At 37.3% G+C, this 24,235-nt stretch overlaps 1 protein-coding gene across 1 annotated transcript; it reads right to left on the minus strand.

Moving 5' to 3' along the window:
• Positions 1 to 13,904: 13,904 nt before the first annotated feature.
• Positions 13,905 to 18,867, minus strand: LOC147625079 (GDSL esterase/lipase ENOD8-like). Its single transcript, XM_086818334.1, has 5 exons — positions 18,352 to 18,867; positions 16,918 to 17,121; positions 15,863 to 16,008; positions 14,854 to 15,118; positions 13,905 to 14,232 (listed from the first exon to the last, which is right to left on the minus strand). The coding sequence occupies exons 1-5, from the start codon at positions 18,683 to 18,685 to the stop codon at positions 13,964 to 13,966; spliced, it is 1,218 nt and encodes a 405-aa protein (XP_086674460.1). The 5' UTR covers positions 18,686 to 18,867; the 3' UTR covers positions 13,905 to 13,963.
• Between the last annotated feature and the right edge of the window lie 5,368 nt (positions 18,868 to 24,235).

Genomic DNA, 24,235 nt, shown 5'->3' on the forward strand with positions numbered 1-24,235 from the left:
AAGAGAGGACCACTATGTTATGTGAGTAACTTTCTTGAGAATTTAATTATATTTATTCAATTAAAATTATAGTTAGTGATGAGAGTATACGAATATCTCTAAATAATTAAAAATATATAAAGAAAATAAATTTGGGATAAAAATAGCATCTTTATGATAAAGATCCCAAAAAGTAGGTCAACTTTTGCATACGGTTGAATTTAGCAAAACTGCCCATGATAAGTTGTAGACCAGGCCTATTCCCGTAATTTTAAGTACCAACTCGACTATATTTTGACGAAAAACCAAAGAGCTATAGCGATTGCAAGTTGTAAGCCTGTACTTGTATACAGGGAGACAAGACAGCAGGCTGAGACAGGCAAACATCTATATAGGAAGTATTAGTTCTCTTATTGTTTTCCTTATATGGTTTAATTATTTCATGAGTGAGAGAGAGGGAGAGCGAGAGAGGGAGAGAGAGAGGGAGAGGAGAGAGAGAGAGAGAGAGAGAGAGAGAGAGAGAGAGAGAGAGAGAGAGAGAGATTAAACATGGTTTGTAAGAATTGTAGGTTCCTTGGATAAAGCTCTCTTTTCGTTCTATCTTCTCTTTTCTCCACGCGATGAGAAGATGTATGATTGTATTAAATTACTTCATACCTTAATAAATCATTGAAATACTCATATTTGAGACCGTGGGTCTTACATATGGGGGGGCAGATTGGACCCAATGTTTTTGTCTTGTGTTCATAAATATTTTTCATTTAATTTTTTTGTTTAATTCTTCTTCTAAGGTTGATGTACTAACTTGTAGTTAACTTATTTAAAGTAATTTGTAAAATTTATTAAAATCTTATACTTGGAGAAAAGGTCCTGTAATAGTGGAATCAGAGCTATAGGCCAAGTATAAGATCCTTTCACATGCTTAGGGAAAGAAAATCAAAGATGTGGGTTATGGACTAACCTATTAATAATTGGACTATAGTGCTTTTGCTATTTTGCGAACATCATTGCAATCGAATCTATGTAAGGTGTTACCTTCCTACTCTTAACTCAATCTTATGATTGCCAAGTTTCATATTTATTATTCAAGTTTATTTCAACTTTAAATAGGAATTAATCTTTTCATCATCATCTCCTTTGACATTAATGTAAGCACATATATTTAAACTTGTTGAATTGAGCCATTTTAAACCTCAGGAGGATTGCTTTCCTCAAATTTGAGAGATTCTTGCTATAAATATCTTATAAAGGTATTTATACAAACCTCAATGAAATTATAACTTACAATTTGTGCAAGTTTATTTTGTTCGGTTTAATTTGATCTATCTTTCTTTTGTGTGTTGAACTTTGTTATTTTTTATTCACATAAGAGTGGTTATTATTAAATAGTTATTTTTTATTCGCATAAGAGTGGTTATTATTAAATAGTTAAATTTAAGTTTTCATTTTATTAATCAAGATTGTTAGAATTATTGCTAGTCATTCATATTTATATTTGTATTTAAACTTTCAATGTATTGAAAAATCATTTCTATCTATTGTTTATTTATAATCTCACATCCTCTCAGATAACTTTTCAACACTCAAGGTTAGTATGTATTATCTTGTATCCATAATCAATTTATCTTTCATTGTTATGATGTTAAGTTTCTCACGAATTGTCTTCACAAGAACTTTATATTCCCTATCCAAAGCAAGCATAACGATTCACATCTCTTAGAGTGTTAAATTGTTTTGACAGGTAATTTCAATCACACCACAACAATGGAGGTATGTGTTGACTTTATTTAACCAACCATTCACATCATTTAAATATAAAATAAGAATTCTCTTCCAGAAAGTTACTCTTGTCAATTCTTAAATGGATACCTGAACAATTTTGTCCCACCTATCCCAACCTCACCCAATCTTACTTTTAAACACGGGCCAGTTGATATGATAGTAACTGAGTACAGTTGCTATCTCGAGCAGGATGGATGCCACAGTTTGTCCGTCCATCCTTTTAATTGGGGGTTGGATTTAATGCTTATATGTTGTGTAACTTTAGCATGTGTTGCTAATGTAAATGTGTTTGAATGGACAACCTTGTGTAGGTTGGTGAGATTGACAGGCTTTGTGCTCGTAAGCCGGAATGGCTGGGACGTGATGGTGGTGATATGGTGTGAGTAATTACCGAGAACGGTTTTCTCAACCACACACTGGATGACAGTTGTTTTCTTGGGAAAGAGGCACTGATCTGATGTGCTTGATCACCCTCTAGGGTCATTGGGGATGCCCATGGCTTAGAGAAAACTGGACTTGAGTACGGTTAGTACTCATGATTGCTGTGTCGGTGTTAGTAGTTTTGTGAGCTACTAACATTGTGTGATGGTGGACAACTAGTATAGTTGGAGAGAGTGTGAGAATGTGTTGCTCATTAGCCAGGGTGAATATGGCATGAATATAAGACAATGGATCGAGATGGTTGATATCTTAACAACAATATCGAGCTTTTGGTATGACGGGTATGCTTCTTATCAACTGTTATTATTTTTTGAAGAAAAAAAGAAATATATTTAACAACATGCATACTTTGTTGTTGATAGTTTTGATAGGACTTGCCAAACACACTGTATTGGTGATGTATGATCTAATGTACCATGTGCACAATCCTGCTGGTTTGTTAGACTTTTCTTTTGTCAAATTTCTAGTAGATGAGGTTTTGCAAGCTATGCAATTGAGGACAATTGCTTTCTTAACCGAGAGGACTGTTATGTGAATGAACTTTCTTGAGAATTAATTATATTTATTCAATAAAAATTATAGTTAGAGATGAGAGTATATGAATATCTCTAAACAATTAGAAAAACATAAAAAAATAAATTTGTGATAGAGATTCCAAAAAGTAGGTTGATTTTTGCATATGGTTGAATTCAGCAAAACAACTCATGTAGAGTTGTAGACCAGGCCTATTCCCATAATTTTAAGTACCAACTTGACTATATTCTGATGAAAAACGAGAGAGCTACATTAGCTGCAAGTTGCAAGCCTATACTTGTATACATGGAGCCAAGACAGGCTGAGACATGTAAACGTCTACAGGAAGTATTAGTTCTCTTATTTTTTTCCTTATATGGTTTAATTATTTCATGAGTGAGTGAGAGAGAGAGAGAGAGAGAGAGAGAGAGAGAGAGAGAGAGAGAGATTAAACATGGTTTGTAAGAATTACAGGTTCCTTGGATGAAGCTCTCTTTTCTTTCTATCTTCTCTTTTCTCCTCTAATGAGAAGATGTATGATTGTATCAAATTACTTCATACCTTAATAAATCATTGAAATACTCATATGTGAGACCGCGTCTTACATATGGGGCGGCAGATTGCACCCAATGCTTTTGTCTTGTGTTCATAAATATTTTTTCGTTTAAATTTTTGTTTAATTATTCTTCGAAGGTTGATGTACTAACTTGTAGTTAACTTATTTAAAGTAATTTGTAAAATTTGTTGAAATCTTGTACTTAGAGAAAAGGTCTTGTAATACACCATGAAGGTTATATCTCTATGCCTCCATATAGGCATAGAGAGCTCTTCCTAGATAGGTTTGATTATAAGCTTCTCTCTTCCATTAGCTTCTTCTCTATCTACCTTTTTTGTGAGAGATAACCACCTTGAAGGTTATTTCTTCTTACCTCCATATAGGCATAGAGAGCTCTTCCTTCACATCCAATAGCCATGGAGCATTTCGGTGTAACAATGGAGTGAGGACATAATAGATGAGCTAGTGCACCCATATCAATTATAGCTTGAGGGCAAGACCTAACAACACTTTATTTGGCAAGGCTAAGGTAAGTTCTTAACTTGAACATATTTGACACTATTGATGGGGGACTATTCTAAGTCTTAGCCTATAATCTTCCATCCATTCCAAGATATTGGGATCACCACACTATGAAAAACATAATATCTTGGAGCTTTGGATAAATTTAGTTTGTTGATTTTGATTTAAATCTTATTTGCATTAGGACATTCTATTTTCATATCTTGGAAGGGAAAAACCTTACTTTCTTGGTGATTTGCATGATTTTAAAGTCCATAAGGCTTAGATTTTATTTCATTGAATTAAGGACTAGCTTAGAAATTGTGATTTAAAGTGGAATCCAATTTAAAAACATAAGCTTTGAGCTCCATTAGGTGTGGATTAGAGTGGGAAAGTTTAAAATAGGCTATAAGATGACCAAAACTAACCTGATTTTGATCATCTTTAGCTTGTTGGGACTATCTTAGCAAGTAATATCATCTTTAGCTTGTTGTTGGGACTATCTTAGCAAGTAATATCATCCCCCTAAAAGGTTTGACCAAAGTCAAAGTTAAAGTCAACTTTTGTTTTAACTTTTGTCAAAAAGTCAACTATGTCCCTTTGACCTAGCAAATGAAACCGGAATCAAAGAGTTAAGGGCTTGATTGAAAGGTCTAATGAAGTAGTAAGAGAATATATAAAGACACTTGTGACACAGTCTAGAGTTTATGACTGAATTAGGGTTTTGTAATTTCTGGTAAACCCTAGTTTAACCCCTAATTGATGTCCGAATAAATCGGGATCTTTAAGTCTTGATGCGGAGTACTTATGGAGCACTACAAGAGGGTATAAATCCCTAGGCAAGACCTAAAAACCCCTATGATTGAATTTAGGATTTAGGTTGTTGTAGGTATGCAGGGAATTTTAGAAATTTTGATAGCATTTTATTTGCTTTTAGAGTTGAATCTCAATATAAGTAAACAAAATTATTGATTCCCATCAACTCCTCTTGTAATTTCTATCATAAGGCATTCACAATGAATCAATAGGCATCCAAGATCATCCAATTAGTGTCCCCAATTGTATCCAATGCATAACACTTTACCTTTGCAATGCATCCACTATCCAATGTGTTAACACTATGCCCCATTAGTGCTCCTAATTGCATCCAATACATAACACTTTGCCCTTTGTAATGCATCCACTATCCAATGTGTCAACACTATGCCCAATGAGAATATATCATTTGCCACAATTGGTAGTCAATGAAGCGAAGTCAAACAAGCACGTTGAAGCTTGCTAATCTCCCAGCCAAGCTCTTCCAACTCTTATACCCAAGTTTAAATTCCAAGGACACAAGTTTGGGCTGTTGAAATGAGTGATGCTAGAGTGCCAAGTCACCTAGCCAAGTTATCCCACATGAGCTATCATAGCTTTGTTATACTTTCCTCATATAAAAGGAGGACATTTGAAGCATTGGAATACAAGCACAATATCTCAAGTCTTTTTATGAGGAGTACAAGTTTCCATCTTGTAACCTAATTGAACTTGAGTCTAAACTTAATTAGCACACACTCATCACCATGAGTATTGTTCATTTTTATCCACCTTAGATTAGTGTTGTCATTAGATCAAGATTAGGATCTAAGATAGTTGATTGTCATTAGGAAGCTTGATCCATGAATTTCATCATGGTATCAGAGCTTGGTTTAAGCTCCCCTTTAGCTTAGCTCTAGCATTATTCTTCACTAATCACATTATTAGGAGACAATTAATCTCATCTTATCCCATTCTTCCTCTTTGTGGCCCAAACTTCAAGCGCTTGGCATTGCTTTTCCTCTCAATCATTAGCCAAGTCCTCTTAGGAGAGTGTTGCTCAACCCTAGGCTAATACACAGCTAAGAGGAATTAGACAATTTCTCCCTCTACAAGTAGAAATCGAACTGACTGGTTTTTTGGCTTGTTCTCCATCCATACACAAAATTGAGAAAAACCCCTTTAGCCATGGCTTGGCTATGCCCCAAGGTCTCTACATCTTAAATCTCATAGCTATTGGTGATGCATATTGACCGAGGGAAGCGAAAAACCAGTCACCTAAAATCAGCGATTTTCGTTATTTCATGAAGGTTTTGAGGTGAAATTTCAACATAAGGCTCTTGTCCTCATCAAGGACATCAAGTCAGTATAAAAAGACCCTTCAACAACCACTTTCACAAGCTCAATTGGAAGCTCCAAGATTCAGCTCACTTAATCACAATAATTAAGCACTAGTCACTATTATTAATGTTGTATTAGCAAAAATTGGGCCAACCAAAATTCAAAATTAGGAAATTAGAGTGATATTCCATTGTGGAAAACTCTCTGTTATATCAAAATCCATCTTAACCACTTACATTGCTCAACTTAAGTGATTTTTTCACCGCATTAAGTTTATCTCTTGCATATAATTTGCAATCACTTATAAAAGGGTTAGACACTGCCTGAGCACTAAAATCAAGGCTCAAGGTAAGACCCCCTTCCAATCATGGAGCATGTAGAAGTCATCTCAAGATTTAATGGTGATGGTTTTTTCACATGGCAAAGCAAGACCATGTACTTGCTTATGCGTAAGGAGCTTTGGTAACTTATTGAGGATGAAGAAGTAGAGGTTGAGCCACTTCAAAACAACAAAGCATTGGGCCTCATCGCTCAAAATCTTGGTTGATGATGTGATTAGTCACATTGTTGGCATCAAGGATGCCAAGTTGGCATGGCAGGAACTTAACAAGATTTTCGACATCGACAAAGATCAGCCTTCTCATGCAGTTCTACAAGCTGAAGGAGACAGAGACCATGGCACAACACATCAGTAAATTCAAAGGTATCAACAAACAACAACTTAGTGCATTAAAGAAAGTCATTGAGGAAGATGTTGTATTGCTAAAAAGTGTTGACAAAGAACGTTATGAATCAATTGTTGCTACACTAAACTTCAAGATGTAGAATCATCTCTACTTGAACAAGAATCCAAATTCAAAGATAAAGAATCATTAAAATCACATTCAAGTGAGTAAGCACTGTATACAAAAGGTGGGAGATTTCAAAGGACAAATCAATCAACATCTCAACTTCCAAGATGCTATCACTGTGGAAAACTTGGTCATACCAAGAATGAATATCGTAATAAAGATAAACCAAAGCTTGTTTGTGACTATTGTGGAAAAATTGGTCACCTAGAAGAAGATTGATATAAAAGAAAAAGAAGCAGGCAAACTACATCGAGGCCAAAGCTATCTCCCAGAGCTGAAGATGTGCTCTTCTAGAGAAAGAAACCATTGTACTTTTCACCCCTCTTGTCTCTACAAAAAGTGTGATGTAAGCCATATGATGCACTCAAGCTGAAATTCATAGCCAAAGTAGCTATAATGCCAAAGTAGCATAAAGGCCAAAGTAGCCTAGTACAAGGGGAGAGAGAGGAAGAGTGAAAGCCTAAAAATTATACCCAATCTAGCATCAAGGGGGGGTGTTGAAATGAGTGATGCTAGAGCGCCAAGTCACCCAGCCAAGTTATCCCACATGAGCTATCATAGCTTTATTGTACTTTCCTCATATAAAAGGAGAATATTTGAAGCATTGGAATACAAGCACATCTCAAGTCTTTTTATGAGTACAAGTTTCCATCTTGTAACCTAACTGAACTTGAATCTAAACTTAATTAGCACACACTCATCACCCCATGAGTATTGTTCATTTTTATCCACCTTAGATTAGTATTATCATTAGTGTAAGAGTAGATCAGGATTAGGATCTAATTAGATAGTTGATTGTCATTAGGGAGCTTGATCCATGAATTTCATCGTGGGCCATGTATTCACCACCAAGACCTAATCCCTTTCCGTACTGCTTTCCCATGACACTCATGGCATGGAAAGTTTAAGACACACTCTCCTTGGTCTCTTCTCCTTATTGCCAAGGTACCCTCACCACATATCTAGCTTTCTACTTATGCAAGAGTCAAATGAAATCTTAGAAATGGATGAGAGTGTAGATCACTTACAAATGGCACTTATAGATGCATGCCAAATCATTACAACTTGTAAGCATGAGCTTTTCAATGTATCCGGTTCCAAATCTTCAAGGAAACACATGAAAGCCATCCATATGTGTCATAGCATATCTCCCTTGGGAGATTCACCTAAAAATTTGTAAGTATACCACGTGAGTTCAAATGAAGGGGTTTTTCTATTCAAAATTTTAAAGTAATCTACAGAAATACATTTACAGAAGGGGTTTTTTTAATCGATTTTGAAAAAAAAACATAAGTTTAGAAAGAAAAACGGGTCATTTTATTCATGAAAAATTCATAGGTGAGGGGTTTTATAAATATCCCTTGAACGCATATGATACATAGGGTTTCTTAGTAGTGCACCCCCCAAGATATCTCCCATGCACCATTATGCATATAATGTGCCATAATCAATCTCCAAATTCACCACAATGCAATTAATCTAAAGCCATTATTGCCAAAAGAGTCACCAATTTGATGTAGACTCAAAAACCAAGGCATCATAAGCATGTATGGCTATGGCAAAAATCCCTTAATGCATCAAGAAACACCATGAAAGCTCCATACTGATGATTCTTTGATTAAAAAGGGATCAAGAATGTGTCCAATGATGTTAATATGGTGAAAGGTCAAGCTTATTGCCAATGAGAATACCAATTTCTTGATTTTTGGTTCAAAACAATGAGAAAACAAGAAATCTCGGCCCATAGGCAATTAAGCACTCACCAAGCCTTGAAGAAGGGAAGCAAACACTTGATTGAAACTTTTGGAGAGGCATTCCCATTATTGCTAAGAATCACATGCTTCCTTTTGCCTCCACTTTACAAAGAAATGAACATATTTAACCTTGGGCATTACAATTTAAAGATCTTGATGGAAATCCTTTGGAGTTACAAATGTGAATAATGGCAAATAAGGCAAGGCAAATCTCTTCCACAGCTGAAAGCTCTATTCCCTGTTACCCTGGCCTCCATAAATTGCTACCCAACCTTAGAGAGTTGCAATGATGAAGATAATGAAGCTCTATTCCCAGAGTTCTATGCCACATGTATTGTTGGTGGGGCATCCTCAGAGGTGTGGACCCCCACACATGGCCATGACTTCTCTTGATCTTGTCAAGTGTAACATGTAGATAGATCCAACTAAGTGTAAGATTCTTAGCAAAGTATAAGAGTATTGGCAGCAACAAATTTGGTTCTCTGCTGATAGAACAAGGGCCAAAGGGCTTTTTAGGGCATGGGTACCAATCCTCTTGGGTTACAGTGCACAAGGTGCCCGCAAGTTTTTTGCCTTGTGTCCATGCTTTGGAAATCCAGATCGGACGTGAACCTTAGCTGACTTATCCACGCCTAGAGCCTACACCATGAATATGCTACGTGCGGCTCATTGTGCACATGACATCTGAGATTTCTTGCTTCACAAAACCTTTGAATAAACTGATTTAATCCCTTTGAAACGATCAGCACCAAGGCGGTAGCAACCAAATGGTGCACAATAAGGCTCACCTACTCTTGTCACACAATGTATAGCTCTAATACACAGCTTCGAATGTTGCATGAGTAGATATGCAAAAGAAAAGCACTACCCCAGTCCCAGCTGGACCTCCATTATTCTTTATTGCAGCTTTAATGAACCTGAAAGTACCTTCAAAACTTACCTTCCACTCCTTGGATAAATCCCTCAATCATTTCTCAAGATCATCATGAAGCTAAGCCCAAGGATCCCTCAAATTTGCTGTGTAACTCTAGAAATCTTGGATTTAGGGTTTTGGTACCCTAGGGTTTTTAAAGATTTGGGAAAAACTGAAACAAAAATTTACCACCACATTATGATCAAGCTCTCTCTACTCCAAATAATACCCCAACAATTTAGAGAAAATGTAAAGGAGAAACCATGAAAATTAGGGTTTGAAATTTTCAAGCATAGATCGATGAAAACTTCAAGAAATTTGGAAAAAAGTAGACCAAAGCAAGGCTTTGATATACCAATGAAAAGAAAGTAGCTAACCTCATTAACCTAGATTAGCCTAGAAAATATGGATTAAGTAAAGATTAAGAGATTAGCCTATGATAGGAAAAATGAAAGGTGATTACCATTAAGAAAGTGATTATCAAGATTCATATCCAAAGTTCCTATAAGATTGGCCCATATTCACTTATATACTTGGACACCCTTTCACACTACAGTTATTAATGTCCATGGGCATGCCCAATCCTAGTCCTAACCGTTGGCCCCTTTCACATCCCCTTCACCCCTTGGCCTTGGGCCCAAATTGACTTGAGACCCTTTTTACGTTCATGCTTAGTATAGTATTCTTTTTAGGAGCAAACGACTTTGGACCAGGGGTAGCAAGTGATTCACTTAGTGAGGACTCCTCCACGAAAGGATCAACTTCCGCATTGCCCATAGAAAATATCATAAGTCTAAGAAGGAGAAAACCACGTAGAAATCTTAAGAAGTATCTTCTTCCTACTATATGGAGACAGATCTTCACTAGCTTCATTATGTTGAGGCCGTCGATTCACATGAGACCTACTCCATAATGTGGAAAGACAACCTAAATGATCATCCTTCAAGCTAGACAATGGCCAATAAAGGTAAAGGACTCTATGAGCTTTGAAGAATCCAAGGTCTACTGAGTTGCCAAGTGTAAGCTCAATAAAAGTCAAGGCCGAGAAGTCAAACTCAAAGAGCTTATCGAGCCTCAAGAGGAAAATTTGAGGCAAGTGCCCAAGTACTTTAAGTCCTACAACATTGGGGACACACTCATACATGGTAAGAAGGCTCAAAGAAGCTCGAGTGGCATGATGGCCTCACAGAGGTTAAACAAGTAAATCTTGTTGGCCTTGTCGTTGGCTTGATTGCATATAGCATGCAAGGATCTCCTTTGAAAGATCCTGGAGATGTTCATTGGTAACCTTTGCATGCACTCAAAGGTCGTCTTGATGACCTACACTTATTGCATCATGTCATTTGCCTTCCAATGCTTGAATCTGTATAGCCTTCAAGGATTTCCTTCTTCGGAAGATCCTAGGAGATATTCATTGATAACCTTTGCATGCACTCAAAGTGGAAAGAGAATATTACTCATGTTAGGTTTATTTTCAGCGATACTAACTCTACCACATCTCATTGAGCCCACTCAAATGTCAATTTTGGGTTAAACACGGTGTCATTCTTGGACAAATTATCTCCAACAATGGTATCTCCACTAATGAGAACAAGATCCACATGATCTTGGACCTACCAAATACAAAGGGGTGTAGATACTCATGGGGCATGTAAGGTAAAGATTCTCTTCTTGTATACTAGATATACCACACCATTATATAAGATGTTGATTATCTTCAAAATGCCAACAGGCATACAAAAATTAAAGAAGGCAATACGAGTGCACCCAACTTGAGATCCCCCAACTAGGATCTTAATTTGCATGTGCAAATTGATGCCTTTAGCATTGGCTATTAGATGTGTTTTAGCATAACATGCACTTACTTATAACCTTTGTTGAACATAATTATACCACCAGGGGTTGGTAATGATGTATATTATAAAGAAGTATAGATATTATCTCCTGATGGCTACCAAGTTTGCTTTCTTTGTCAATAATCAATTATAGGTTTATTTGGTGAACCACGGGATGCATCACCACATGGTTACTCATTCTTTTAGAGTTCGATTTCACTATCATCATGCAAAAGAGTTTAGTGCATGGCCATGATGATCACCTTTCCAAAATTCCAAATGGAGAGCCTCCTCTAGGAGTGAAAGATGATTGTATCGATGCTCCATTGTTCAACATTGAATATGTATCAAAATTGAGTGAAGACATCACCCACTTTTTGGCCAATGGATTCTAGATTTGACTATCCCATCAAGGGCAAAACAACCAAATATCTCATCAAGAAGGCAATCCCTCATCAATTAATAGCAAGAATGCTTTACAAGAAGGGTTAATACAACCTCATGAGGAAATGCATTTATGAAGATGAATTTGTCATCGTTCTTGAGTAAGCACATTTGGGTATAGGTAGAGAACACTTTTTTGGGCACACAATAGCTTGCAAGATCCTTCAGGCCGAACTATGACAGTGTGCACTCTTTGGAGATGCAACTACATTTGTCAAAAGCTTGCCATGGTCCAAGAGAAGGATTGTATGCTCCTAACCCCATTAATTTTAGAAAAAGCATTTGAAAAATGGGGCTTAGACTTCATGGGTCCCATTAGCTCATCTGCTAAGGAAACCTAGGCTTCATCATAGGCACCATCAAGGTTACTTCACGAAGTGGACTAAGGCCAAAGCTATGCAGAATGCTGACATAAGATCTACCACTTAGTTCCTCTTTGACAATGTGATTACTCGTTTCAGTTGCCCACTAGAAATAGTGAGCAAACATGGTATGCATTTTATAAACGAAGTGGTGGGGTTTTTGCTCGAAGAATTCATTGTGGTACACGAAAAGTCGACACCTAACTACTACCCACATGTGAACGACCAAGATAAGAGCACAAACAAGACATTCACTATTCTCACTAAGATGGTAGAGATATTAAGAAGCAATTGGGAGCATAAGTTTCACTCTGCTCTATGTGCATATAGCACACTTTTTCACCTTACATTTGGGCTTGACGTAATGGCAATAGAACACTTGGTTCCAAGCCTTCAAATTATAACAAGACATAATCTCAATGGAAACCCTCTCACAAAAAGGTTAGCTACCTTGAAGAAACTAAGCGAGCAAAGATTGCAATCTAGTTACAGACTGATGGTTAAAAAATTGCGATACAAATAGTGGTTCGACAATTAACTAAAGGATAAATGCATAAAGGTAGAAGACATGGTACTTATGCATAATGTCATAAAGGTAGAAGACATGGTACTTATGCATAAAGGTAGAAGACATGGTACTTATGCATAATGTCAAGAACACCAAATGAACGCTCAAGTACCAAGGCTAAGATCCCTACCAAGTCATATAATATGTGCCTCAACATGTAGTTAAGATAGAGACCATGGATGAAACTAGATGAAAGGCTATTTTAATGGTACCAAGCTAAAATGCTACTATGGACCCCTCACCCACCAAGATATGCCCTATCAAATTCACAAGAAAAATGAGGAGAACCAAGACACAAATAACCAAAATGGAGAGCACACCTCAAGGTAGACACTAACAAAAATAGAACCAATGAGGTTGTAAGTCCCCAAGTGTATAAATCTACATGCAACAATTGACCTTCGCAGTGTGGCTAAAATCAAGAAACGGTGGAGCCTACTTGCCTTGAGCTAGAGTTCCCTTAAAAATACCAGCTTATTATGTGGCCAACCTTGGTTGATATCAAGACTATATGTAATGTCTTATCTTGGGAGATGTGAACCCCATTAGGCCATCCACCTCTGACACCATCCACAAGTACCCTTACTATGTTAAATAATTCTCCATCCATGATTTATCAATCGTTTTTAAGCGATGTTTTTCATTAGATCTGAACCTACGTTTATGTGACCCTCACAAGAACAATGAAAGCATACATCACCCTTGCAAAGGGAAGGATTACAACCCCAATGATTACTTAGTCAATTGGTGAAGACTCCCTAAACCTTTTAGCTACCCTAAATTTTTTTCCCTTTTATTTAAATTTAAACAAAAAGAGCCCCCTACTTTTTTCCCAAAAATAATAATATTGTTGTTAATTAAAATAATTAAAAGCTAGAAACATGGCCGCATGGCCACACAAACCCATGATCGAGCCACTCGACTCGTGAGTAAAATCAATTGCAAAAGGTCCATGTCAAACCAAGGATCTATATTTCATTACATTACAAACATGATTTTGATGTAGTATGTTGTAAAGCCTTGTCCTATGGAACTCCTTTCTCCATGTTTTATTTGATTGAAGTCCTTAAACCTTTAAACTTTTAACTTGATCCCATAGATTTACCTTTCTCATAGAAATTGTGCATTGGACTCTAGCCTTGAGTTATTCCCATTGCTCAATTTTAATTTTCTAGTGATGCAGCCTATGAGATATTATGGCTCTTGCTTGCTCCACAAAAAATAAGCCTTGTATGTCACATTTTCTTTCAAAATCATGAAAATATCTAAGAAAACAAAGATTTCATTTTGCATATCAAAGTATAATAGCTTCCAAGAAAAAATCTGCATTAAGAGATATAGGAAAGTCCATAACATGTACTTGTAATGTTAAAGGTGGGTCTTAGATAATTGCCTGTTAATACTCCCTCTGCAACATATCTAGCAAAAGATTCTACTGGATGAATGCTATCCCAAATTAAATAAAGAGAAGGATCAACACATCGTGTTGCCTTGACATAAGTGCCATTCACATATCCTGCTGACCCACAATGGATACTAGGAACAAAATTGTATTCCCCTCCTGCACCGCAACAAGATTGAAATGGATGTTGTATACCTACATGACATATTTTGTGGTTAGTACCTCTATTTTCCCATGCAACACTTCCTTACACCCATTTTTTTTATTTTAAATCTCAAAACCTAAAATTATTTATTATAATATACAAAGGGGCAATGAGTCGGTCGTGGGTTCAAGCCTACCTAATGGCATCTCGTTTCAGTGGACAAATATAGCACTATAAATAATCGTGACATGCGATAGCAAAGTAGAAAGGAAACGCTTGTGACATGAATAAGTCCCCAAATATATGATATGAGGTTTTGATTTAAAAAAATAAAGAAAACACAACAACATTATTTTTTTAGAAGAGTTTCTTTTTTCGACATTTTTTTTTAGATGAGTTTCTTTTTCCAACAAATCTACTTACTATAGTAAAAGTTAAGTTTCTTTTTTTTAGATGAGTTTCTTTTTCCAACAAATCTACTTACTATAGTAAAAGTTAAATTTCTTTTTGAAAAATTGAGCGTGTAAGGTTCAATTGATGCAAGGAATAAAGGATTTGGAAATATGAAAAAATAAATAAATAAATAATTATATATATATATATATATATATATATCTCTCTCTCTCTTTTTTTGGGGGTGAGAAATTCAAAGCAAAAGGAAAGCTTTATACCATATTTTGAAGGGTTGTGGTAGCCGTCGAGGAAGATTGAATAAGCGTCAAAGAGTATCCAATTTGCATCCGAGAGCTCCACGGTCAAATTGGCAAGAAGGCTCTCCAAGTGCTGATTATGAAGCTCGCAAACATCATTGAAGAACGTCTTACACCCATATTCATCCGATTCAAATGAAGCGTAATCCACAATGTATGATGGCGTGCAGCCCAATGGTGTAAGCGTCATGACCAAGAAATTTCTAGCTCCAACTGTGTACAGCTCCTACGTTAAGGCGCATCCACCAATGATTCAATTAGGATTTGAAATTTCTTGCCCCACCCTCAAGTGTGTATAGTTGCTAGATTAAGGCACGTATATCAATGATTTTGAAGGGCTTAATATATATTATTCTTTTAAAAAAAATGAAACTTCACCCAACTTAGGGATGGGAGAGAAGGTGCGAGTTGAAGAGAGGGGGTGAGTTTATTAGAACTTGCACCCTTAAGCCCTTCAAGTAAGTTGATTAGAACTTGCACCCTTAAGCCCTTCAAGTAAGATGACCTGATAAGAACTTGCATCCTTGTGCCCTTCAAGTAAGAAACATCTTATCGTTGGGATATCTTCTCCTATCCTAATATACATAGTTTTTTATCACACCACTTTAGAGCTAATCTTCCCTCACCCTAATATAAATATATATATGAGGGTGGGGGAGGTATCCTAACGGTAGGAAGCATCTTATCGTTAGGTTATCTCACCCCACCCTAACATAATCATTGAGCTATTGGGCTATCTCACCCCACCCTAATATATATCATTGGGCTATCTCCCTCCCTTCAAGTAAGGAACATCTTATTGTTGGGCTATCTCCCACCAAACTTATATACATAATTCTTGATCACACCACTTTATTTGGAGGCTTGACATAGCATGATGCTTACCCTAAACGCTGTCTCCACCAAACTTATATACATAATTCTTGATCACACCACTTTATTTGGAGGCTTGACATAGCATGATGCTTACCCTAAACGCTGTCTCCATTGCATTCATGACATCCAACACAAGGGCTTCCTGATCAAAATTCGTTGTGTTATCGAATTGGTAGACATAGTCATTGTTGGCTGTCTCAAAGAAGTAGATTGCCTCTCTTATTTGCTGCTCCGAATAACCTACATGAGCAAGATTGGTATAATCAACATATATCTGACAAGATCACTAGTTTAAGTGATGGTTTAGGCACAAACATAACAATAAAAAAGGACCAATAACATCATAAAATTAGGCATGTTCTTGAGATTGCATCTTCCACCTCACCAAGATTCAACCCTTACCTTGATCAATCACACGGATGAAGGGCAAATGCATAGATAACAATAAGTGCGGCGTGATGCCACATGGTGCCTTCACCATTTCATAATGTATGTTAAGGAGACTAAAAACATGGGTTCTCTCTATCACCACACATGTGCACATGCAAGTGTGCATATGTGTATGCCCATGTGTGCATTTATACCAAGGAGTTGAACAATGCACACAAGTATATTTATATATTTGAATGCTTGTGCACACATATGCATGTCCCTTCTAGGAGTAGAATGTAATAGCCATGTTAGCAAGGGTTCAAAATAAATGAATATTTCAAATAAAAACTTACTTACAAAGAAGTATTTTCTTTTGCTATAAGTTTTTTAAATAAGCATACTAGATAGGTCTAGTATGCTTGTTTTCAATCAAAGAAATATTTCAAATACACTCACTTAAAAAGAGGGATATTTTTTGCATGGTATAAAAAAGGAAACTAGATAGGGCTAGTATGGTTAAATATTGATCTTCCTTCATTGTACATTTCTTATCTTTACTTATAGACAAGTAGTCCTTAGAACAAAAAATCGTTTCGCATCTACTTTATGGAAGAATTATGCCTAAACTTTACAAAATCCTATCTGTAACATCATGAATGCGTTGAATACATACTTGTTTTATTGACACTTGAATGTAATAGGTGTATTTAGTGTCAATTTCAAAAAACTCAAGCTTATAGTTTGCAAAGACATCTTGAAAGTAGCCTTCGAATGTACCTTGTGTTTCTGAAGAGGATTGGTTAGTTAGCAAATCAACTAGTAGCGCTCTGAATTGGTCGACTTGCACCCCTAATGGAAACATATAGGCATCATCAAGGGTCCTTGCAGTAGAGCCAGCAGATGCAAAATTGGCTCCAAATGTGAAGTTGGAGTGGACTGACCTCAAAAAGGGATTTAAGAAACCATATCCGAGTCCTTGGGCTTTTCAAGCCCAAAAAAAAAACACAAATAAATTATTAGTATTTGCATGTAGCATAAATATTCAACGTGCGAGTTGAGTCTAAAACAAATCACAACAACAAAACATAGCTTGCTCATAATAGAGTAAAAAAGTACTTCACATCACATCACATATCTAAAGGGTGGGAATCCATGTGACATCCACCTAGCAAGTTTTTTCTTCCTCTTCAACCACCCCATTGGAAGACATGCCATCTTAACTTCCCAAATCTCTCTCTCTCCCCCCCGGGTTAGTTGGTTGTTGGTAGTTTCTATTATGTTGTTGGGGTGTTAAAGTGGGGTTGGGAGAAGTGAGGGGCAACGCTCATGGGGAAGGCACGAGAAGATAATTGAGTAAAAGAAGTACTTGAGGGATGAGGGGATGGTTGAGATAAAGGAGGGCTTGAGGGACGAATCATGGGAGTGTTGGAGAGAGGAACAGAGTGCTCTTTGCCCTAAGGGGAGAAAGTGGATGTTGTGTGCATTTTGGTAGGTTAGGGTGCGTGTGTAGTGAGAGAGAGAGAGAGAGAGAGAGAGGAGTGGGACTAAGGCTTGGAGGGAAAGAAGGGTGTGTGTGTGTGTAGTGGTGGGGGATTGTTGTGGGGGTGTGTGTGTGTGTTTTGTACTAATGGGGCAGGGGCGAAAGGCACAAATTTGAGCTGGCGTTTGGTAAATAAATCAAAGTTATTACACAATTTATTGCACAATTATTAATCAGTAAAGCCAGTAGCTACTGACAGCAAATCGCTTGTGAAAAACCCCACACACACACTCTCTCTCTCTCTCTCTCACGCACGGCGCACGAACGCATAACTATCAAAAGCTTACTGATAAAATCAGTAATTGATCAAAGTTAATTTTAGCTGGCAAGAAGCGCAATAATCAGTAAAGCCACGCATAACTATCAAAAGCTTACTGATAAAATCAGTTATTAATCAAAGTTAATTTTAGCTGGCAAAAGCTTACTGATAAAATCAGTTATTAATCAAAGTTAATTTTAGCTGGCAAGAAGCGCAATAATCAGTAAAGCCACGCATAACTATCAAAAGCTTACTGATAAAATCAGTTATTAATCAAAGTTAATTTTAGCTGGCAAGAAGCGCATTAAACATGTATTGTTAAAAACCAGCGCGCTCTCTCTCTTACACACACACGCACGCGCGCACACTCGCACGCGCGCATAATCCCTATAATGATCAAAAGCTTGCTTACTGATGAAATCGGTGAGAACACGGCCATTGCTCCATCGCCCAGCTGGATGTGAGAAGTAGTCGAGGCCGTAGGGTGGGAAATCAGCACTGCTCAAGAAAGGCATGGCGCTCGCATACTCTCCCGTGTCAGCCATGGAAGCTCCAAAAACAAATATAAGAGGCTGGCAGGCCTCAGTAGCCCCTAATACTACCGCTTCAGCATGAACTTTGGAACCTCCGATGGACATGGCTGCATTGCCACCATCCCCTGCATGAGTCATCATAAAACAATGCAATGCTTGGAGCAGGAGCAGCAGCAGCAGCAGGAGGAGGAGAAGACACTTGAATTGGCCCATTCGACGCAAGAGGCAGAGCAAGACAGCAAAGGCCAACAAATGATGGAAATGAACGAGAGGCGAGGGTGGTTGTAAAAGAGACTGAGAGGATTGTTAGTTTACACCCCTAAGTTATGCCCATGGCTCACGAGTACCATAACCCCTTAGGGATGACATTTAATTGCTTGGCCCCCCATGCAACTTCGCCTACCGGCCTTAGGCTAAAGGGTGTCAGCAACGTGAGTCGCGTGGGCCTCTCCAATGGTGTGTAGTTAAACTAGCTGTGAATCCTGACCGTGGGATTTCTCCATTCACACACACACACTATATGTGTGTGGCCCACGGTTCGGGAGGTGAGCCTTACATCATTCCTTTTCATGTGGAAATTATAATTTTGAACAAGCTTTTTCTTTATACTGAAATATAAATATAACTAAATTTTGAATTTTTTTAGGAGGTGGAAATTATAATTTCGAACAGCATTCAATGTTTTTGTAAGTATAGTTATTGCTACAACAAATAATAAATCATCATCAAAGTCAACCGTCAACCGATCAATCATTTTTTAATTTGGTGTAGATAGCATTTTATTAGCATTCAATGTTTTTGTAAGTTTAGTTATTGCTACAACAAATAATAAATCATCATCAAAGTCAACCGATCCAAGGGTGGAAGCTTATTCACCAATTTTTGTTTTAAAATTTTTTAGATTTGTTGTAGATATGTTGTGTAAGTATAGTTATTGTTTACAATAAAATCACTACATATTTGTAAATTAGCATTTATAATTTGTTTCTAGCTACAATCATGAAATTTCTTCATTCATAAACAAATGGTCCTCATGGGGATAATAGGTGGGTAAGTCACCCCCCATGCCCAAAATGAGCTTTAAAGGCTACCATATAACATCTTTTAATGCAGACACACAAAAAAAGGACTAGTCATAATATATATAAACCTTGAAGTACAGTCTAACAAAACATGGCATGCGTTTGGTACCATGTGAGGAGTTTACTAAAGGCCTTCTCCTCCAAAGGACCACCATAGATCCCATACATGTTTCTAACTCATATACTCTTATCTTGTAAAGTATAAGTATTTCTTAATTAGCAAAGTATAAGTTCTTACATATCAAATGGAGATATTGCATATGAACAACTCAAAGGGTGTCGCTGCATCTACACAGTTTGGTGATGCTCTAACAAGTTTAAACTATACATGAAGAAGGAGATATATTAGGGCTACGTATAATTTAGGCAAGTCTATCATCAGGGATTGAGGGTGCAACATGGACTAAATATATTCCCTACCTTTGAGGCCTTCTTTAAGGGGAAAAGACACTTATACATACAAGTCAAAGGATGTTGCCACATTTGCACATTTTGGTGATGCTAACAAGTTTAGGCTATACATGAAGAAGGAGACATATTGGGGCTACATGTTTAATCAAGGCAAGTCTATCGTCAAGGGAGTGAGGGTGCACCCCTAGCTTTGAGGCCTTCTTTGAGGAGAAAATATACTTACATATGCATGATGCCTTCCCTGACCTTTGTGAAAGGATATGAAAAATGTGTAGACAAGCAACCGAACTAGAGCATTCCTCACAATGCCTATTCTTTAGGTAGATATGTGGAATATATTTTTTCTTTTCACTCTCGTTTATGAAGCTTGATAATTACATTTGAATCAAATTTTTATGTAGGGGGTTATGCTCCTTATGTGCCTCGTTACTTTCACCCTTGATTATGAATCTTGATAATTACATGTGTATCAAAATTCTAGGTAGGTGGTTGTGCTACTTGTGATCCTCATTTGTCTTGAATGTTATGCCACCTATTGTTGTTTAAGCATGGACTCATATATAGTGATTAGAGCATATATCTTACCTTTTTCAAGTATGATCTCATATAGACAATGATGAGAGCATGTACCATGCCTCTTTTAGTTCACGTTGGGAATTATATGTGTGTCCATAGTGGTTGGATTACCCACATGGAAAGGGGCATCCCACGGAGGAGAATATATATGAAGGTGGGTAATATGATTGTAAAACCCTAAACCCTTTCTACATTTACTTGTAATTCTTGAAGGATTCCTAGTTTTGTGCACAAGGTTTTTATGGACAGTGTTACTCATCATCACCAAATGGAGGAAGAGGAAGCTCCAATCTATGATGGGAGATTGGGAATCTCCATTAGAGGAGGGGTTGGTAGTAGTGAAGACAAGAGCATGTTAGTTTCCACAAACAATGACATCATTCACTTCTTTAAGATGATAGTCTTTGTTTTGCTAATGGCATAACCATTCATGTGTTCCAAGTTAAGAGCTTACCTTAGGCATTTTAAGTGATGTTAGAACTTATCTTTGAGCCACAATGTAACTCCTTGATGTGGGTATGCTAGCTCGTCCACCCGGCGCATCCTCACTTTGTTGTCACATCGAAATGCTCCAAGGTTATGGGGGGTAAAGGAAGAACTCTCTATGCTTAGATGGATGCAAGAAGAGGTTAGCGGTGGTCCTCTCTCACAAAAGGTGGATGGAGAAAAAGTAAAACAAAAGAGAGAGGCCTACAATCAAACCTATCTAGCATGAATCCAACAAGTAAGCAAGATTCAATAGCATACAAGGAAGAAAGAGTAGAGGAGAGAAGAGCTCACAAGAAGTATTAAAGGGAATGAATGTATGTTTACTATTGTCAAAATTGACTTATGTATAAATGACTAGTGTTCACACTAGGAAGTATACAAGGAAGCAAGAGTAGATGAGAGAAGACCTCACAAGTATTATAAGGGAATTAATGTATGCTTACAATTGTCAAAATTGACTTGACTAGTGTTCACACTATGCAGGCCAAAACTAAAAAATGGTCTGGTCACTATTACTATAGTGTCTTAGCAAGTATGTACCCGAAGTTCAAAGACTTTCCCTATTTGACATTACGCTCATGGTAAGTGCACTTTATATGTTCTAGTGTAGGTGCCTATTCGGGCAAGTAAGATGGCAAAGCACCTTACAATAGGATGGGTAAAGCAAAACCATACTAGCTAGCGAATATGCCCCTTCCTACTAGGTTGCATGACCTGATATCACCCAGATTAGTGGTGAAGATTATTACTAGGCCAGAGAGGTGTGCACCAAGCTACATGACATGAAATTAGTAATGTGAGGTTAAGTGGTAGATTTGGGATCGATCAACAGAACATGTTGGAGATAAACTTTGGGTAGCCCTGGTGGTACGTAGCTCATTGAGGTGGCATGAAAGGTATATAAGATGTAGAAGTTCTTCATATGGGGCCTCTTCGTGGCTAATGTGTCAACCATGGCAAGCTTATGCTTGTGTTAAATTGTAGTCAAAGTAGGGCATGTTAGATATAATCTTTGGGTAGCTATGGTGGTAGGTAGCTTATGGAGGTGGCATAAAAGGTATATAAGATGTAGAATTTCTTCATATGGGGCCTCTCAATGGCTAATATGTCAACGAGGACAAGGTTATACTTGTTTTGAATTGGAGTGAAAACAGGGCACGTTAAAGATAATCTTTGGGTAGCCCTGGTGTGGTAGGTAGCCAAGATGGCATAAAAGGTATATAAGATGTAGAAGTTCTTCATATGGGGCCTCTCCGTGGCTAATAGTAAGCTATGGCGAGGCTATACTTGTGTTGAATCGGAGTGAAAGCAGAGGTTATAATTTTTGAAGCTCTTTGGAGAGTACCTACAAGGTCGATGGTTATCCAAGGCATGCTGGGTCATACCATGGGCCAGGCTTGTGTCCATGGCCACCATGGTCTCTCCATCTAGAGATGTATGTGAAGGTTCATCATTGATAAGATTAGTTGTAGGTGCATGCATCCTATGTGCTATGAGGTGTAACATGGAAATATAATGTGATTTCTTTAGTGAAATATGCAGGTGAATTTTGAGGGTGTTCCAAAAGGAATTTTGAAAAACTATGTATGAGAGAGTTGTAGTACTTTTGGAGTACTATAACTTTGTTTCCCTGAGTTGTTCGTGATTTTGTTGTTTTGACCCTCGATAAGAAGCCCAAATATGGCTCGACGTCGTTTTTTGCGCTATTTTTTATGATTTTTTACGCTTTTCAGGTTGTTTTTTGTCTCGCTTTCTAGGTCGAATTTTAAGGTTGCTGGTCAAAGGCGAAAACGATCAATTTTAAGGTTGCTGGTCAGAGGCGAAAACGATCAATTTTGACTTCGGACGGCCAAGACCAAAGTTGAAGAGCTTGATGTTGACTTTAAAAAGATCCCTAGAGCGCCTTTATCGGATATACGGTTTAGGAGATACAAGCCTCTAAAATAGGGGTGTTTTCGAGAGTCGACGAACCCCCTTTCACGTCGTGAACTAGCAGGGTTCAGTTTACGGCGTGAAGCGGACTTCACGAATTTTATAAATTTTAATTTTTTTGTGGGGGTATGAACGAAGTGTTTCACCGTGAAGCAGACTTTACAGAAAAATTAAACTCTTTTTTTTTGTGAGGGCATGAATTAATTGTTTCATGCCGTAAAACCTTAGCATTTCACGCCGTGAAGCGGACTTCACAAAAAAATTAAATTTGATTTTTTTTTTTGCCGAGGCGTGAACGAAGGGTTTCACGCCATGCAACCTTAGTGTTTCATGCTATGAAGTAGACTTCACGAGAATTCAAAAAAAAATATTTTGTGGGGGCGTGAACAAATTATTTCACGGCGTGAAGTGGACTTCACGAAAAAATTAAATTTGGTTTTTTTTTTGCCAGGCATGAACGAAGGGTTTCACGCTGTGAAACCTTATCGTTTCGCGTCGTGAAGCGAACTTCATGGAAAATTTAAAATCGATTTTTTTTTCAGTGTGGACTCGTAGGTGAAACCTTAGGTCGTGAAAGTGCAAAAATGGTTCATGGTGTGAACCATTTTTTGATTTTTTTTTTGAGCCTAGTGGGAAATACAAATTTCCTTTTTTGGGGGGATATTTTTTAAATTTAAAATTAAGGAGATATGGAAATTTTTTCAAAAAGGTAAGTGGGAATAAAAAAAGTCAACCTTTTTATGACACCCCTTACACCCTTCATAAATGACCCCCAAAATGGACAATTTGACAACTCATGTGAGTATCTATGCTCATTAGATGCTCATTAGCCTTAGTAGATGCTCATGAGTTGTCAAATTGTGCATTTTGGGAGCCATTTACGAAGGGTGTAAGGGGTGTCATAAAAAGGTTGATTTTTTTTTAAAGATTTGTATATTTTCTCACAGCTCGTTTACAACCTCAAGAGGCTTGGCTTCTCTTCGCTGGCTCAAACAAGTGTCAGTTCGCCCTAATTAGCTTAGGCACTATACGCACGTGAACCTCTTAGAGATATTTTTTCGAAAACGGTACATGCTAGTAACTTCCTAGATAGAAGAGGAGGTCCTAAAACCTATTTACCATCACTGTTTCAAGACGAAAAAAAATTTCAAGGATTTTTTCCATGTTTTGCAGCACATTTTTGAGGGTAAAGGAATTTTAAAAACCTCTGTTCAGAGAGTTGTAGTATTTTTGGAGTACTAAAACTTTGTTTCCCTGAGTTGTTTGTGATTTT

The sequence above is a fragment of the Cibotium barometz genome, chromosome 24 (assembly GCF_041138505.1).
Source record: "Cibotium barometz isolate CiBa-2024 chromosome 24, ASM4113850v1, whole genome shotgun sequence".
In the NCBI taxonomy this organism is placed as follows: domain Eukaryota; kingdom Viridiplantae; phylum Streptophyta; class Polypodiopsida; order Cyatheales; family Cibotiaceae; genus Cibotium; species Cibotium barometz.